The 18052-nt window shown below is 38.8% G+C and overlaps 1 protein-coding gene across 1 annotated transcript in view; it reads right to left on the bottom strand.

Moving 5' to 3' along the window:
• The window catches only part of Abl (tyrosine-protein kinase Abl), a 99952-nt gene that overhangs the window by 60885 nt on the left and 21015 nt on the right, over window positions 1-18052 (bottom strand). Inside the window, exons 2-3 of the mRNA XM_074101350.1 lie at window positions 8371-8470; window positions 6150-6262 (exon numbers count right to left, since the gene is read on the bottom strand). Of these exons, the coding sequence (XP_073957451.1) occupies window positions 6150-6262; window positions 8371-8470 (213 nt within the window). The remainder of the gene's footprint in view (window positions 1-6149; window positions 6263-8370; window positions 8471-18052) is intronic.

Below are 18052 nucleotides of genomic sequence, written 5' to 3'. Positions count from 1 at the left end.
GTATCGTAAGTAAGTTGTACAGTCAGCATCAAAAGTAGCTGGTTACTTTTGTACTTTGTCGTTTTACAACCACGTACGCGCCATACAAGATTGACAAATGTGTTAATGTGACAGGGTAAAAAAGTAACCAGCTACTTTTGATGCTGACCGTACCAATGTGCGTTGCCAGTGATGACATATGGGTCCTTAGGCCTGATAAATAGGCTCAGAGTTGCTCAGCGAGCTATGGAGAAAGCTAATATGCTTGGGGTTTCTCTACGTGATCAGAAATGAAGATACGTAGAAGAACAAGGGTCATCGACATAGCCAAACGAATTAGCTCGTTGAAGTGGCATTGGGCGGGCCATATAGCACGGAGAACAGATGGCCGTTGTGGCCGAAAGGTTCTTGAGTGGAGACCGCGGATCGGCAAGCGCAGCATGGGACGCCCACCAACGAGATGGACGGGTGACCCGATCTAAGCCGCGGGTTCACGGTGGATGCAGGCCGCTGCCAACCGAAGCGACTGGAGGTCTGTGGGGGAGGCCTATGTCCAACAGTGGACGTCCTACGGCTGAGATGATAATGATGATGATGAAGTTGTATCGGTCTGGGTACTGGCGCTGCAAGCTAATTCCAAAGACACCGTGCGTGGTAAAAAAATCCTCAACAACGAACTGTAGACTGCCAGCTATTGAGGTGGTGGTGGCTCAATACAAAGCAGTAACCGCACGAGGCTTAACGTACTTACAAAGTACCTACTTTTGCATCTCGTTGAAATCTCAATAAAGCATTTTATATACACGCAAACATTTCTTTCCGTTCTATTCAAACAAAGATAAAACTTTGTGAGAATATTCCTAAAGTATATTACAACAGAAAATATATCAAACAAGACTTATGCACGCTTGGGTAGATCGAGAAAGTATAAGTACTCGTTTGTCGCAAATTTACATAAACAATGACTAACCACTTTCAAGAAAATGTAGATTGTATTATAATAAGTATATTTAATTGTGTTATCGAAATTATTATCATCCCGCCCCTTCTATTAATGATTCGGCAGTATTTTGTAATGTTTTTCAACCTCAGAAGACGTGTCATTTATGAACCGACTAGGCTTCGCTCGCGTAGGTACTCTACGAGTATACGATCTGGTAGTTACAATTGAAATTCCGGGATTTTACAAAATTCTCCTGGGAAATTTATGTATTGGTCTTCATTGAGGTTTCGCAGGTGGTAGGACCTTGTGCAAGGTCCGCCCGGATTGCTACTACCATCTCGCTCGCTAATCTTCTTCTCAGCAGAGGTTTTTCCGAACCGGTGGTAGATTTTTTTTGACATTCATAAGTGCTTATTATAGCCTAAATTGAATAAAGATATTTTGACTTTGACTTTGACTTTGAATCCTGCCGTGAAGCAGCAGTGTTTGCACTGTTGTGTTTTGGCGTGGAGAGTAAGACAGCCGGTGAAATTAATTGGCTGAGATGGGATATCTCAGGCCTCTAGGTTGGCAACGCATCTGCAATACCCCTGGTGGTGCAGATGTTTATGGGCGGTGGTGATCTCTTACCATCAGGAGACCCACTTGCTAGATTTTGTCCCTACTTGTCCCGTGGAGGATAAAGGATGAAATACTCTTCTCCGATAGATAGATACATCATTAACTTTGCTGTTAGCATCTTAATCTTTTATGTCTGTCTGTTTTTGCCCATAATCATTTCAATACGGGATTCTCAAAGTGGTCGTTATCGACCCCCCCTCCCAGATCTAAATTGACCAAGCACTGCGTACATTTCACGCAAGAGAGGGGCTCTCCTGACAAAGGATATTGATAGATACTCGGAGAGTTAGCACGGAATCCTAGGTTACCTCTGCCCATAAGTAAGTGTTCACCGCCATTAGCGGCATATTTTGGCAACATTTTCCGTACCAACCGTTCCCGGATACCAAAAAAAAATCAACATACATTTTTTTTTTATTTGACTGGATGGCAAACGAGCAAATGGGTCTCCTGATGGTAAGAGATCACCACCGCCCATAAACATCTGCAACACCAGGGGTATTGCAGACGCGTTGCCAACCTAGAGGCCTAAGATGGGATACCTCACGTGCCAGTAATTTCACCGGCTGTCTTACTCTCCACGCCGAAACACAGTGCAAGCACTGCTGCTTCACGGCAGGATTAGCGAGCAAGATGGTGGTAGCAATCCGGGCGGACCTTGCACAAGGTCCTACCACCACAATTGGTCTTTTACAAAAATAACTCTCTTTCATGTAGGAAATAATTGTTTTACAAGGTGCAAATGAATTTCTCTAACAATGTCCGAATTTTGTTTGTAAACAGAAGGCGATTGTTGTTAATAAACAATGAACCTTTAAGACTTTGAACTTCTTTATTAACAATTATAGAATAATACGCTGCATTTGGGTAAAATTCATTTGTTTAAGAATGCCCGAGAAAATAATAAAATGATTCGTCATTGAAAGTAACTAAATAATCCTTCATTTGTTGTTTTGAATTTATATTAATGAGTTTTATACTGATCTAGACAAATGAACTAGTCTTTTAAATAAAATATGGACGTTATACTTGGTTTGGATAGGTATTTAACCAAATGTAAACAAACTTCAGCTGCCAGATTTGGTACATTCAAGGTTTTTAAACATTTTACTTATCTATCATTGTAATACAAACTAGACAAGTGTATTTCAATACAGAAATGTAATTTTAATATTTAAGACACCAATTGACGTTATTTTATTTACATTTAGTTAAATACCTATCGAAACCAAGTATAGTTAGTAGGCATTAGGCTGTGGCTCCACTGAGGCGGAGACGAGCGGAGCGGAGAGAAGACATGTAGGAATCGACCAATCGCTACTCGTCTGATGATAATGAGGCGAAGACGAGATGTGGATTCAACTAATATGATTGGTCGAGCCCTACACGTCAACAATCCGCTCGGCTAGAAGTTAGAGGACACAATGAAAATAATTCGTCTGTTTTTACAATTTTTTTGGACACGCTGGTGCTTAGCATTGTAAGAACAAAATCTGTTCAGCAGTTTTTGAGATATTCAACTACTTTGGAATGACAACGACGCGAATTTTCCAACATTTCTAAGTCGGTTAAGTTATTCGCGAAAAAATGTGAATTTATCATTACAAAAAGCACTATTTCGGGTATGAGGCCAATTTACCTTTCTTGAGGGCGAGCAGCCTGGTCCGCCCGAGGGGTTTCTCCCCGTCTTTAGGATGCATTAATTGAAAAAAGAACTTCATTAATTAACAGCACACAACAAAAGCATCAATAGAAAAGCTTAAAGCTTGATTTACATCGCGAGCGGCGCGGGTTCCGTACGGACTCGGTTCAACGTACAACCGTCGGCTGCATGAAAGTACTTACACCGGACCTCTATGAAGTTGGTCGATGTAAGTTGAACTAAGTCATTAATGTCTCCGCTCCGCTCGCGGTGGAAACCCTGCTTTAAATTGAATTAATTTTAATCAGGAGGTTGTTCGAGGATCATATTAATGCATCCTATATGAGACATTTTAATTTGATTTAGTACAGTCGAGTTCATAAAACTTGTGAGCAAAAATCTGATCAAAAATATCTGAACACGCTTCTACGCCGTTAACAATAGAGTCGTGTTCAGATATGTTTGAACAAATTTTTGCTCACAAGTTTATGAACTCGACTGTACCTGGGCGACCGAGCTTCGCTCGAGTTAACACTGGAAAACGTGCGTTTTCCCAGAAACGAGATACGAGACCAAGCTAGATCGATTCTTCGCCCCCGAAAATCCGACTTAGCAAATCTCGTAGAAATCGTTGGAGCCGTTTCAGAGATACTCTAAATATATAAATATACAAGCATTGCTTGTTTAATGGTATAACCACAGGTATAACTAGTGGTTTGAACTATCGCCTCTCAAGCAGAGGGTCGTGGGTTCAAACCCCGGCTCGCACCTGAGTTTTTCGAAATTCATGTGCGGAATTACATTTTAACTTTACCACGAGCTTTGCGGTGAAGGAAAACATCGTGAGGAAACCTGCACAAACCTGCGAAGCAATTCAATGGTGCGTGTGAAGTTCTCAATCCGCACTGAGCCCGCGTGGGAACTATGGCCCAAGCCCTCTTGTTCTGAGAGGAGGCCTGTGTCCAGCAGTGGGACGTATACAGGCTGGGGTGGTATTAAACGGGTTTATTTATCTATACAAACATGTAAGCGTGTTACCGGCAGCCGAGCTTTTTTAATGGAGGTTAAAGTAACGTATTTCTGTAACTTAATAACCATGACATTAATTTAATCAATAAACTAAAATTCAGATTTCGTCAACTTCCTAACAAGATTATGCTTGCCAGCAATTTTGTACAGCAAAGTAAATTGACATGACAAGTAATAATCAAAGTATCTGTCGACTGTCATTTATACTTAAGAAAGTGATTTACCAATTTTAACGACAGGAACTACTTCTTCTTCTTCAGGAATTACTTCTTACTTCAGAAATTAACAAATAAAGCAGCGATGCCACCAGAGATATGAGAGGATGCGTCGCGAGGGATGTGTTTTTCATTAACCAATAGAAACGCTTCATTTACACATCCTCGCACAGCACATCTCTGGTGGATACAGCTGAGCGTAGCGAGGCGAGGTGAATGAAGCGTTTCTATTGGTTGATGAAAACCATATTCCATTAAACCATATATAAATAAATGTTATTACAACAGTGATGAAAATATTTGTGAAGATTCACAACGCTTTTTTTTGGTTTGTTTTTGTTTAACACTAATAGTAAATACTTATACGCTAAGTGCTTTAATTTTGTATGTATTATATTATATCGTGAGTGTTAGAGTGAGGGGCTATAGCTACCCGCTTTGTAAGCAAAATTAAGTGCAAATATAAAATCTTTCTTTTCTGATGATCCCTGAGTGTTCATCGTTTTGCTATTGGTTAAACCAATTATTACCTTGTTACTTTAATTGCTTTTCATTGTACTGAAGAAAATTATTGTACTGCAATTTTGTCCTAACATTGTATTTAAGATGTTCGAAATCGGAGAAATCATTTGCCCCTAAGATACAGGTATTTTATACCTAGTTTAGGGGACAGAACTGCTGAATACTCTATAAAGACTCTCATGTACAAACCTAATTATTGTATAGTAAACTGTAACATGCTTATGTACAAATAAAATTTATTATTAATATTATTATTATTAGGTAATAGAATTGTATTTAATTAATATGTAATTATTAATTAGAATTATGTTTTACTTACAAATAAAAAAACAAAAAAATATAATTTATTTACACATATTCTATAAACTATACATAGAAAGATACATTAGAAAGTAATAAAAAATAAAAATGGAAGACTAATAAAATGATTAACTAAGAAAAAATGGTCAAGTCAGTCTGTCAGTCGGAGTGTGGTAGGGCAGCACCATCATCAAAGCCAAACAGCTTCGCTGCTGGCTTCCAAACATGTTTAACTTTAAGGTTTAACGTACGCTGCGCTGCACAGCTTATGTATTGTTTTCTCCAAAAATGAACATTGTTCTTTTAAGAAAAATAAATGTCTTTAACCTGATATTCCTAGCAACACATCCACGCACGTCTCTGGTGGCAACGCTGATTGTCATATTGACTTGTGAGTGGAAATAGGCTATGCCGTTTCAAGCGCTACAAATAACATTAAACTTTAGGCAGTTGTCTCACCGCCGGCGAGGAAACGATTGGCTATCGACTATTTTCTCGCTCAAGAAACGAACAAAAGATATAAGATCCTGTGTGAGTAAAAGAGACACATATATTAATAGTTGATCGCTGGCTGTTCACACTGTCGGCGAGAACTCGCTCTTACATCTTTTGTCGCAGCGACAAGAGCTATAAAACTCGCTGAGCTATAGATACTCGCTCAGCGATGTCAGCTTGGCGGCCGCCCCGCACGAGCGAGTCGAGTGGAGCGAGTAATCGCCCGTCGCACGCGAACACTCGCTTACAGCCGAGCGACAAAACTACACTCGCTTCTCGCTGCTCGCCCACTCGTTTCTAGATACTCGCTCTACTCGCTTCTCGATCATCGTCGGCGGTGGGACAAGTGCCTTAGGGTGGTAAACCAATTCCTTGGTCACTTATACAACGAGTGCATTAGTACCTTTCTTGAGGCTGAGCTGATTCTCTCCTCCCGCCTGGAAGTCGTAGAGAGCCACGAACAGCTGCGGGTCGTCCTCTTCGTGGTGCGCCAGCAGGTTCTCTTTGGACGTCCATCTGTTAACACGAAACTCGCTTTACAGGTCTGCACGTTATAAGTTATATTTTATACTAGAGTTTACCCGCGGCTTCGCACGCGTAAGCTATTCGATCTGGTAGTTACAATTGAAATTCCGGACTTTCAATTGTATTGTTAAGAACAACTATCCCGTGGGAATATTGGAATAAAAGTAGCCCTATGTGTTATTTCAGACACCCAGCTATCTACATACCAAATTTCATGACTCTAAGCCCAGCGTAATCTGGCGCGCGGCAATGAATGGGTAAAGAGCTTTACAGACTGCAATGCAGGATAATGAATAGATTTCTTTTTCCCTGAATGACAACACTGGCATAGATAATAGATCGCTCGTTATTGGCTCAAAATTCGAACTTGTGATTTTATTTTGCATAATATACAAAATGTACACACCCAATATCATATTTTTCAAGTTTTTCGCGATTCCCAAGGTCAAAGAATCGAATTGCTTTAAAATTCCAGAGAAATAATGCGTTGTTTGGGAGAAACGTGTCAAAATGGTGTTGAAGAGCGCCATCCTGCTCTGTCACGCGGTTCACTTGTATATTATAGATATTAAATCCACGATGATACTGCAATGTCGTGCATAACAATGTCTAACGCAGCATAATCTACAAAAACAGGCCAAATGCGAGTCGGACTCGAGCAACCAGGTATCAATTTCTATGTATTTTTTTGCGCTGAATCGAATGAGACCATATCCATACTTATAGGATCAATATTTTGCAAGATATGAAGGATTCTTGTTGAAAACATAGAAAGCAAAATAATTTTACTTTTAACTCGACCAATTTTGAGTTTACTCGTAAGCAACAATATAGGCTTCTCAGGATCACTGTGAGCAATCAGTATTACCACCAAATCAACATCTTAAGAAACTATTGTTTGTAATTGATTTTTCTAAACAAAAACCCTTTATATTTCGCAAAATATTGATCCCATAAATATGGGTATGGTCTCATCACCTCACTCGCCTTGTTTGTAAAATTTGCATCTTTTAAGCGTTGCCCCTTGCCCATACCCCCTGAGAGGGGTTAGGACGTCTAAATTTTGGTAGGACTCAGCAGATCCTCATTTCTAGTGCCAAGACAAAGTTATAAACAAAGTTTCATTGATGAAAAATCACCGAGCGTACATTTATGTTGTATATTTACACGCGCATTATTTTATGGATTATCTCCAAGCCTATTAGTAGCATATATAACAGTTTTTAGTGTTCCATAGTCAACTAGAAACCCTAATAGCTTCGCTATGTCTGTCCGTCTGTCTGTCTGCTTGTCTGTTCGCGGCTAAGCTCAGAGACCTTTAGTACTAGAAAGCTGGAATTTGTCATGAATATATACATATGAGTCACGCCGATTGTGGTAAAATAAATAAAAACAAGTTTTTAGGGTTTGTTTTTAGGGTACCTCCCATAGACTTAAAGTGGGGGTGATTCCTTATAGTGTGGGTTATCCTTGGATAGGTTTTTTAAACCATTAGGGGTTTGCTAAGGAGATTTTTGTATTCAGTGATCTGTTTGCGAAATTTCAACTTTAAAGTGCAAATTTTCATTAAAATCGAGCATCCCCCGCTTATTATATTCGGCATAATTAATTCCTAAGTAGAAACTAGAAATATGATTTATTTTAGTTCATTGATATGAGCATCCGCAAAGTGACGCCTGATTCAATAAATGATTTATTTTTTGTTGAAATGATGTAATTCACTCATGCAACTCTTGATTAAGACAAAAAACTTGCTTAATTTCTCACAATAAAGACCTGTTTGATTATATTAACATATTATTTTAAATCACTGTAGTTTAATCTCAAAACAGCTACATACTTGTTTTATCAGCTGTTATTGGAAATAAAGCTACAGTGTCAACAAAAACATAAAGCCTCACTGTACCTCATAAAAATACATAACACATTTAACATAGCTCAATACATTAAAAAGTTTGAGTACCACTTTGCCGAACATTCGGTGATTTAGCCGAATATTCGGTAAACCTGCCGAGTATGCCGAACACCGAATATAAAACGAATATTCGGCCCATCCCTAGTGTTTTCTACAAAATGATGACGCGCATGTGATCGGCGACCTGTTAGCGGTGTCGAGCGGCTGCGGGGTCGCGGGTGCGGCGGCCTCGCCGTCCGGCAGGTCGGGGATGTGCGGCAGCGGCCGGCTCTGCAGCAGGGCTTCTGAAACACGACGAGGATCTGGTCAGTTGGGGTTCAACACGAGGACTATTGAAGCTTGGTGCGTCGCGGTGTCTGGAGTACACACGGCGGAAAAAGGAACATTGAGGGGCTGTCTCACCACCCATTGATTAATTTTATTTGACGGATAAATCTGATGCCGTCTCCGTCTATTCGAACAAAACATACAGAGACGGCATCACATTTATCCGTCGGATAAATTTAATCAATGGATGGTGGAACAGGGGGTTAAACTATTAAATTACACGGGACTTATCATGAGTGATTAGTACCTCTACGTTTCGGGAACATTGCAGTAGCCGTGGTCACGAGTAGACGAGTAGTGGTGGTAGATTTAGGGGCTGTTTCACCATCCATTGATTAGTGTTAACTGACGGTTAAATGTGACGCCGTCTCCGTCTATTCGAACAAAACAAACAGAGACGGCAACACATTTAATCGTCAGCTAACACTAATCAATGGATGGTGAAACAGCCCCTTGATATTTGGACGCTGTTTTGCAATACTGAGTCAACCCACTGTCATTTTTCAATAAAATGTCAACTGTTAAAATTATTTTCTAAGGATTGACATTGTATTGGATTCGATTTGTAGCATTCGAACATGGCGGATGTAGACGATATCTAATTTTGGTATTTCTGCTTCTTTGGCTAGTTGAAGTATAATTTTGATAGTGTTTTATGCGACGATTAACCTTAACAGTGAATAGTGATCACAAAATTCTATATTGCTCTCGTGTCTGACATTTTTTAATGCGCAAGTGGTCTCCGCGTGGTTTCTGGAATTTTGCTATCAAGTTGCAAAAACTACAATCACCGTACAACATGCATAAGAAGAAGATATTTATCTTTAATTTAACTGACATTGGCCCAAGCCTTATGGCCGCCATTAAGAGGAATAAATAAATAGACATTGTATTGCGGAATTGATCAGGGTTGGCTCACTATTGCTAACAACATCCATTTATAAGTGAAAATCACGAATACCTATGTAAAAACATTAAAATTCTACACCTTCAAACATAGTATTACAGTAGCTTTATGGGTCTTTCGCAAGGCAACGCTTGAATCAATCTGTACATAATATGTTTACCAGAAGAGAGCAATGGGTTCGCAGCAGTCAAGCCACTGGCTCTACAAAATATTAAGATATCAAATGGCCTAGCAAAAAAACGCTGCAGCGCATTAGAGCATTGAAAAACATCACATTCAATCGCATAAAATTCATTCGCATGAGGCAAGCTGTAATTAAAATATATACCTTTTTTTTTTAGTGTACCTCCCATAGACGTAAAGTGGGGGTGATTTTTTTTTCTCATCAAAAATAGTGGAATATTAACCTTACGATGCTATGCATAAGTTTCATTGTCCCTCTTGAAGTTAAGTAGTAATTACTTTTTATGACGTATCTGCCAGTCCGCCTAAGGCACTTGTCCCACCGCCGACGATGAGCGAGAAGCGAGTGGGCGAGCAGTGAAAAGCGAGTGTTCGAGCACGACGGGCGATTACTCGCACCACTCGCTCGAGCCGGGCGGCCGCCAAGCTAACAGCGCTGAGCGAGTATCGCTGAACTAGTTTTATAGCTCATCGAGTTTTATATCTCTTGTCGCTGCGACAAAAGATGAAAAGCGAGTTCTCGCCGGCAGTGTGAACCGCCAGCGATCAACTATTAATATATATGTCTCTTTTACTCACACAGGATCTTATATCTTTTGTTCGTTTCTTGAGCGAGAAAATAGTCGATAGCCAATCGTTTCCTCGCCGGCGGTGAGACAACTGCCTAAATTCAGTTTTTTTTCGTAATAATTGTAAGTACATTTCTGTTGTTAAAAAATATTTGCTCATTAAACTAGTAGGCAAGTCCTACGGTTCCCACATCAAAAGAATAAAAACAATACTGGGAATTATTGTAACATTTCCTTTTAAGTATACATAGCCTTTGATTTTATAAGCCATACAATAAAAAGGGAGAAATAACCTTTGGTACACTTTACATTATCAGCCACTAAGTTTTTTACTAAAGCTCATTTTCACAATCGCTTAAATAAACCCAGTAACAGTGTCGATGGAGCTCCTCTGTCGCAAAGTTAACATAACTTAGAGCAGGGATGGGGAAATAGCGGCCCGAGAGGGCCAAGTCCGGCCCGCGATCAAAACCCGCCATCTAAATTCATCTCGTCATCTCGAGTGTGTTTTACGAGTCACTTCAAGTAACTTGGAGCCTAATTTCGACGCTTTAATTAACAAACAGACAAAATTTCATCTTTCAGACCGATCCAGCACATCAAAACAATAAATTTATTATAGATACCTACATGATTTATTTTTGTTGTTACTTGATTAGAATAAAATTTATTCAACAGGTAAATGCTCCCCGGCCCGCGGAAATGTTGTATTTATTTTATATGGCCCATCTAATCTATTTCCCCGTCCCTGACTTAGAGGTACACCTATCAAAGCTTCAGTAAAAAAAACCATAGCGAGAAAAAAGCATTTGGGAAAAAATGCGAATGGGAATTTTGCTACTAGGAAATAAAAATAAAGATTATGTCAAATTGATCTAACTAACCAGCCGTGTTACACGAAAAAAAAGGATGTCTTAGATTAAGGCAATATACCCTCGGTCCAAGACATTAATATTTCGTACTAGCTGTTGCCCGCGGCTTCGCCCCCGTTCGTTGTAATTTTTGTTTCATAAAAAACCTTCTCTTGTTAATAACAAACGTAACAAAAAAGAATTAGCGAAATCGGTCCAGCCGTTCCTGAGTTTTGCGCTTAGCAACACATTTTAAGATTCTTTTTTATTTATTTCGTAGGTATATAGCCGGACGCCATATTGTATTGGATGAAGACAAATATTATCTTGGGTTAAAAATATTATCTTACTTAAAGAAAATAATTAATTGGATTTAAACAATATTCCTGAGACTATGAATATTCTTGGTCAAAGAATTCCTTTTTCTCCGTGTAGGTGCTCAAAAAATCTGAAAACATACGCGATTTATAACCCAGTGGTATTTCTGAACACCTAGTCAGCCAGCAGACTGCACGTTTCCTCGAAAAGTTCGATCGCAGCTGGGTGGGAACGCTAGTTATCTATTAATAGTTACACTCTAAACTAGAAAACCAAGTAAATGGCAAAACGACACAATGGGGTCACCTCGCGGTAACGGAGTCAATATTAACTGATCGGTTCAATACTCTATTCATAGAGGCAATTTAAATCAATTTACGAGTACCTGTGTATTGTTAAAGGTCCTTGGACCTAAAGTATGGAAAATGTGGTTTCAGTTATCCTGAGATTTTGATATGTTATAATTGAACAAAAGTCTCCAAGGGGTGCTACCTCTGTTCTCAAGTCCCTTTCAGAGTTTAGTTTAGCTTTTAGAGAATTTTGTTCAGGACTTTGAAATTTATAACATATCAAAATCTCAGGATATTTAACTGAAACCACATTTTCCATACTTTAGGTCCTGGGTACTTTTTCATCCAATTCTTTTCATAAGTTTTCATTCGAAAACAAATTAAAAACGAACTTTTTTGCCGCATGTACCTACTTTTACTGCCGTTTAACAAATCAGCGATTGCTTTGCGGTGTATGGACCTGTGGCCTATTAAGCAGAGGGTCGTTGGTTCAATCAAACCCGGGCTCGTACGCAAGCAATACAATAGTGCACCTGAAGTTCCAATCCGCACTGGGCCCGCGTGGGAACATAGCCCAAGCTTTCATTGTGAGAGGAGGCCTGTGCCATGCATCAAATCCCATTTCGTCACCATCTTAAATCGTCCTCATTCTCATATAGCTTACTGTTCTGATCCGCCAACATTCCTATATTGTCACTTCACTTTCCTATCTTGTCCGCTTTCTTACGTGGGCCACAGTACCAACTCATCAACAGTCTTATTTCGCCTACAGTGCTAACACGTCAACATTCCAATTAAGACCACAGTGCCAACTCGTCAACATTATTGCATCGTTCATTATCCAGACTATAGGTAGAGTCACAGGTAGAGTCATTCACGATGACGCGTGCCGTGGTTCTTATTACAATGTTATTAATGGCTAATTTTGATAAAATCACGCGTCTTCGTTGATGGCACTAGGTTAATATAAATGCTCTATAAATGATTATTGACAAGGGGATTACTCTCGGGTTATTTTGCTATTTAAACGCTTAAATTGACCAACTTTGTGAGACAACGTCTGGTAAACTTATACTATTTACCTTATACCTTATATACCTCGATTTTAGAATTTCGGAATAGGCCACAGACCTTAAGGTGGACCATTTAATTCCGCGACTGTATAATAGTCAAAAAAGTCAATTTAATCATAAAAATATCTACATTTGCATTTTGATTTGGATATATTTAGTAAAATATTGTATCTATTGTTAATTTGTACGAAAAATATTGAATAAATTATCTTATCTTATCTTATCTTATCTATATATATGCTGCTTGCTGCATGCGGCGACCGCAAAAGTGTAAAGAACACGGTAGTCGGCCGCATTCGGCGAGCGACAGGTGCCACCGCCTTAAGGTGGTTTTCCACCGGCGAGGCGAGACGAGAATTGAAATTTATATGGCAGCGCCCGCGGCGGCTCGCGGCGGGCGCGCGAGATTGCATACAAATTTCAATTCTCGTCTCGTCTCGTCTCGCCGGTGGAAAATCACCATTAATATGGCCGCCGCAGTAGACGGACAGACTAATGTAAAGGCGACGGTCGTTCGCCGAAATAGTTTGAAACAAATTCGGCGACCGCATTAGGTGAACGACGCAGTGTAATTGCCGCTTTGAAAATGAAATGAAAATAAAAAATGAAAATGAAAAATGAAAATGAAAAATGAAAATGAAAATTGTTTATTTCCCTTATTAACTAGTCTACAATTTCCTTTAGTGGTAGGGACATCCTTTTAGGTGAGTAAACCTGTGTTAGGATGCCCCGCTCCTCCATAACTAAGTATTAGGTACAGGAAACATTACAATAAGAAAAATTACTTATATTCTTAATTTACACTAAATAACGGTGATGTGTGTGTGCATGTGCGTGTGTGTGTGTGTGTGTGTGTGTGTGTGTGTGTGTGATATGCCACATATTCGGTACACTTAATATTTAGCTCGGTACAATAATAGCTCCGTGTCATCATAGCTTAGTTGTTTCAGCCATGTAGTTAGTTTCATCTTACATTTGTATAGGATTAATTGATGAATATTGAAAATTCTGTTTACGTTGTTATAGATATATGCCGACTGCGCTTTATACTGTCTTTTGGCAAACATAGATTTAAAGGTAGATTGGGAGGCCACATGTTTTTTAATTGAATAAAAAGTATTTGTATTATCACGTTATAGGTAATACTAAGATTATTTTTTTAGAAAAGGAATGTTATGAAGAATATTCATTAGTATTTTCGTTTTACCAATAAAACTCACGTGGCTCTTCACTTTTGACTAGTAACTCTTGTAGTTTAGCTTAGGGATAACCTTGCATGTATTCATGTGTTTAATGACGATCTATTCATACAAAATCAATGATAATCTTGCAATTACTTCCATCAGACGGGACGCAACCACTTATTGGTACATTGGAAATCTGATACGGCATTGATTCTAGAATCCTTCAGACTACAGATTATATTCACTTCTAATTAAGCCCTGTTTATCTGTATTCAGGCAATTTTCGGTTAAGAGCGTTTATACCTGCTGAGCTGGCAACGTTGCATTTTTGTTAGTTTTTCTCGATTATTCCATAAAAATTTAATGAATATGAAAAATGTGGTCTGAAAGAACTTCTTAATATATTATAAGTTAATGTGTCTACTTCAATAATTATTCGTAATACTTTTATTCTCTTTAAAAACCGTTAATAAACATTTGTTCGTTTTTAATAGTACATTGTGTCTTAAGGGCGGTAAACAAGGAATTACGAACGAGAGTCTATTAGAAGCCCGAAGTCGAAGACTGAGGGCTTTAATGAGTCGATGTTCGTAATTTTAGTACCGCCCGTGCGACATACAATGGTTTTTATCACATTTGCGAGTAAAATTGTATATTTGTAAAAGAAAACTAATATTTTTTCAAAAATTGCCCATACCGCTGACTGCGCTTTTGGCCGCGCCGCCCTAGCCCTACCCCAGCCTGACCATGCGCCCGCCGTGCTCCTGCAGGCGCTGCAGCACATCATGCAGTATCACACTCATTTACCGACCTTGGGCTTCATGACATGAAAATTAGTACGGGCAACGACTCATGCGACCGACCACGGGTTTCATGACAAGCACATCAAGGTCGAGGGTTTTATATGGGGGGTTGCAACCAAGGTAGCCTGCATGTTACGACACTGTTTACGAGCAAGTGTGATGAAAATAATATAAAAGTCTATCACGAATAATTTTCATTAAATTTTTATGGAATAATCGAGAAAAACTAACAAAAATGCAACGTTGCCAGCTCAGCAGATATAAACGCTCTTAAGCTATTTACTTTGAAATCATTTTGATCGGGAAAAATATATTATTATGATAGGTTTTAAGGAACGGCAAGAACGCTGTTTAAAATAGGCAAACGGTGCGGAATCGCAGTGACGTGCCGTAAAAGTCACGATTTGTGTTCGGCAAAGTCCTGACGTTTACGGCACGTCACTGCGATTCCGTATTTAAGCAGCGGTGTGGAGAGCATGCGATAAAAACGGTGCGCATACGGTGCGTCAATGTGATTACGTACCGTCACCGTTTTTTAAGCACCGGTGTGGCCGCTCCTTTAAGGCTGCGTTCCCACCAGAGATGTTCTAGGATGTGTTGCCAGGAATGTGGTTTTTCATAATAGCAACGCTTTATTAACCTATCCACGCACAGCACAGCTCTGGTGGAAACAGCTATATATAAAAATGTCTATGTCAATAAACCATTTAAAATGACCCCACACTGCGTACATTAGCGTGCTTAGGAGAGCGGCTCTGCCAACACTGGATATTCATAAAACCTACAAGTTCGTAAAAGGGCCCTCGGTGCGCGAGTCTAACTTGCACTTGGCGGGTTTTTAGGGTTCCGTGCCCAAAGGGTGCCAACGGAACCTTATTACTGAGACTCCACTGTCTGTTTGTCTGTCACAGGGCTAGGTAGACACTTAAATTTTCACAGATTATGTATTATTGTAACCGCTATAACAACAAATACTAAAAACAGAATAAAATAAATATTTAACGGGGGCTCCCATACAACAAACGTGATTTTTTTGCCTTTTTTTGCCAATGTCTAATATTGTATAAATAATGTTTTTTTTTTTTGTTTTTTCTGATTTGTTTTTGTAATAAGAGCATGCTTGTGTTTGAGCGCTTGGATACAAGTGCTCATATGTATGTGTGCGAGTCTGCGTGTGTGTATGTCTGTATACATGTATAGACATACACATATGCGCTGTCAAGAGTTATTTGAATTTTATAGCTTAGGTATTTAATAATACAAATGTTACCAAGGTAAGATGATAGGTCATCTTATCTTATTTTACCTCTACTTACTACGGCTGTACTACTCGTTACCTGTATATGGAAGAGCGGTGCCCCTTAGCACAGGTATTTCATTTACTTAAAAAGGGGACACCAGCACATTGTAAAATTAGTACTAAGTGAACGAATAAATCATTTTTCATTTTTTTTCATTTTCAATGGTACGGAACCCTTCGTGCGCGAGACCGACTCGCACTGCACCGGTTTTCTTTTTCCTATTGAGATACGGAACACTGACTGAACAATTCACTTTTATTCGCTTCCCACCACGCAAATTAATCGAGTAAATATGTGTGTAGGTACATCGGTATTTACCTACACGCTGACTCATTATTATCAGCGGGAGAGGACGGGAAAAAAGACAATTATCCCGATTTAGACCGAAGCGATTGTGACGAGTCGAATGTGTGTCACGTTCCGTGAAATGATTCAAGTCTTATATTAGCACCGCCATATTAAAGTAAATAACATATCCTGATCTACCTACAGTCACCACACTAACAGGGGTAGTATCATCTCGTCTAAAAAAGCAGCTGGTCTAAGAAGCAACTGGTCCAAAAAGCAGCTGGTCTAAGTAGCAAGTGGTCTTAGAAGCAGCTGGTCTAAGTAGCAAGTGGTCTTAGTAGCAACTGGTCCTAACCTGTTTTTGTCGAAAACTTGAAAAAACATCGGCAGGTTAGTAGGTACCATCAACCAAATAAGTGGTCTATCAATTTTTAAACAAGTTTCTGTCAAACGAATATGTCGCTTTTGGCATTATTGTTTTATGACATGCAAACGATTATCAACTTTAGGGTGGTAGACCACATATTTGGCTGATGGTACTTAATAATAATTCGTATATGAGAACTAGCCAAGTCCGACCTTAGGCTTCAATATATTATCCTAAGTTATAAGAAGAAATGATATATTAAGTTGTTATAAAATAATTTCAGAGCTGACCATTGAACTTGGCACCCATTTAGATCTCACTTCTTTTGTCGTTAAAGTGAACAATCAAGGCATATATCATAATATTGAACTTGGCTCTGTTTCACATTTATGTTTTGATGGGATCAAGTTAATTTGAATTACAGGCATGTCGAGAATACGGTGTTTTAAGATGTATGGTCATTTCACATTTTAGACATTTTGAAACTAATCTGTTTTGACATTTCGGCGTACTAGGAACTTGGTATTATGTGTTATAACTTATGACATTTGGTTGTAGCGAACCGGTAACGAACAATCCACTGTTAATACGAAACTACAAATAACTACTCGATAGAAAATAGGGGCCAGGTGAATTCCATTAGTAAAACAAACATATATACTAATAATATATAATTCTTTATTAAATTTCTAGTTTAAAAATAATTTTATTAATATTATCATAACACAATACAAATTTATACTTTTCATTCAATAAAATGTAGGTATTCTGATAATTAGCATCCGTATGGTTTATTTAATTTTACCGACGAAACTTAAATGGCAATTATTTTGTTTTGAATAGTGTACAATCGTTATTTCGATGCGACACTGACTATTGACTGCTGTTAAACGAGAGAAGGGCGGTAAACAAGATTATCGGCGAGGAGAACGTCGAATAATTAAGCGAAGTTTTGGTGTTGTGTCACATCGTTACGCAACTCCGGGAGAAAGTATCGAATTATCAGCTGTCGAAAAAAGCACCTATCGCTGCCCCGACGAAGTTCTTACCGCGATATACAGACTTGACAATACAGGATTTATAACAAATTACCAATAGAACTTAAACTATTACCAATACCACTTCTGAGACGTAAATTATTAACCCTGCTTACGAATAAATCTCGAATATTTAAATGACCTAAATTGTTTGTAATTGTTTTTGTCTAATTTGTTTTTTTTTCTCGTATACCTGTCTAATTTAATGTTCAATATATAAATATAATAGGTTAAGATCTGGCTTAATAGCCAATGTTTTTGTACGCCAACTGGCAAAACATAGTGCAACACGAAAAAATGTAACATCTCTGTATTTATGCGGCCATCACCTATGTTTCACAAATAAAACACTTTTGACTTTTGACTTT

Source organism: Choristoneura fumiferana, chromosome Z, assembly GCF_025370935.1.
Source record: "Choristoneura fumiferana chromosome Z, NRCan_CFum_1, whole genome shotgun sequence".
NCBI classification, from domain to species: Eukaryota; Metazoa; Arthropoda; class Insecta; order Lepidoptera; family Tortricidae; genus Choristoneura; species Choristoneura fumiferana.
The sequence above is the reverse complement of the archived record's forward strand: the minus strand, read 5'-3'. Positions and strand labels throughout refer to the sequence as shown.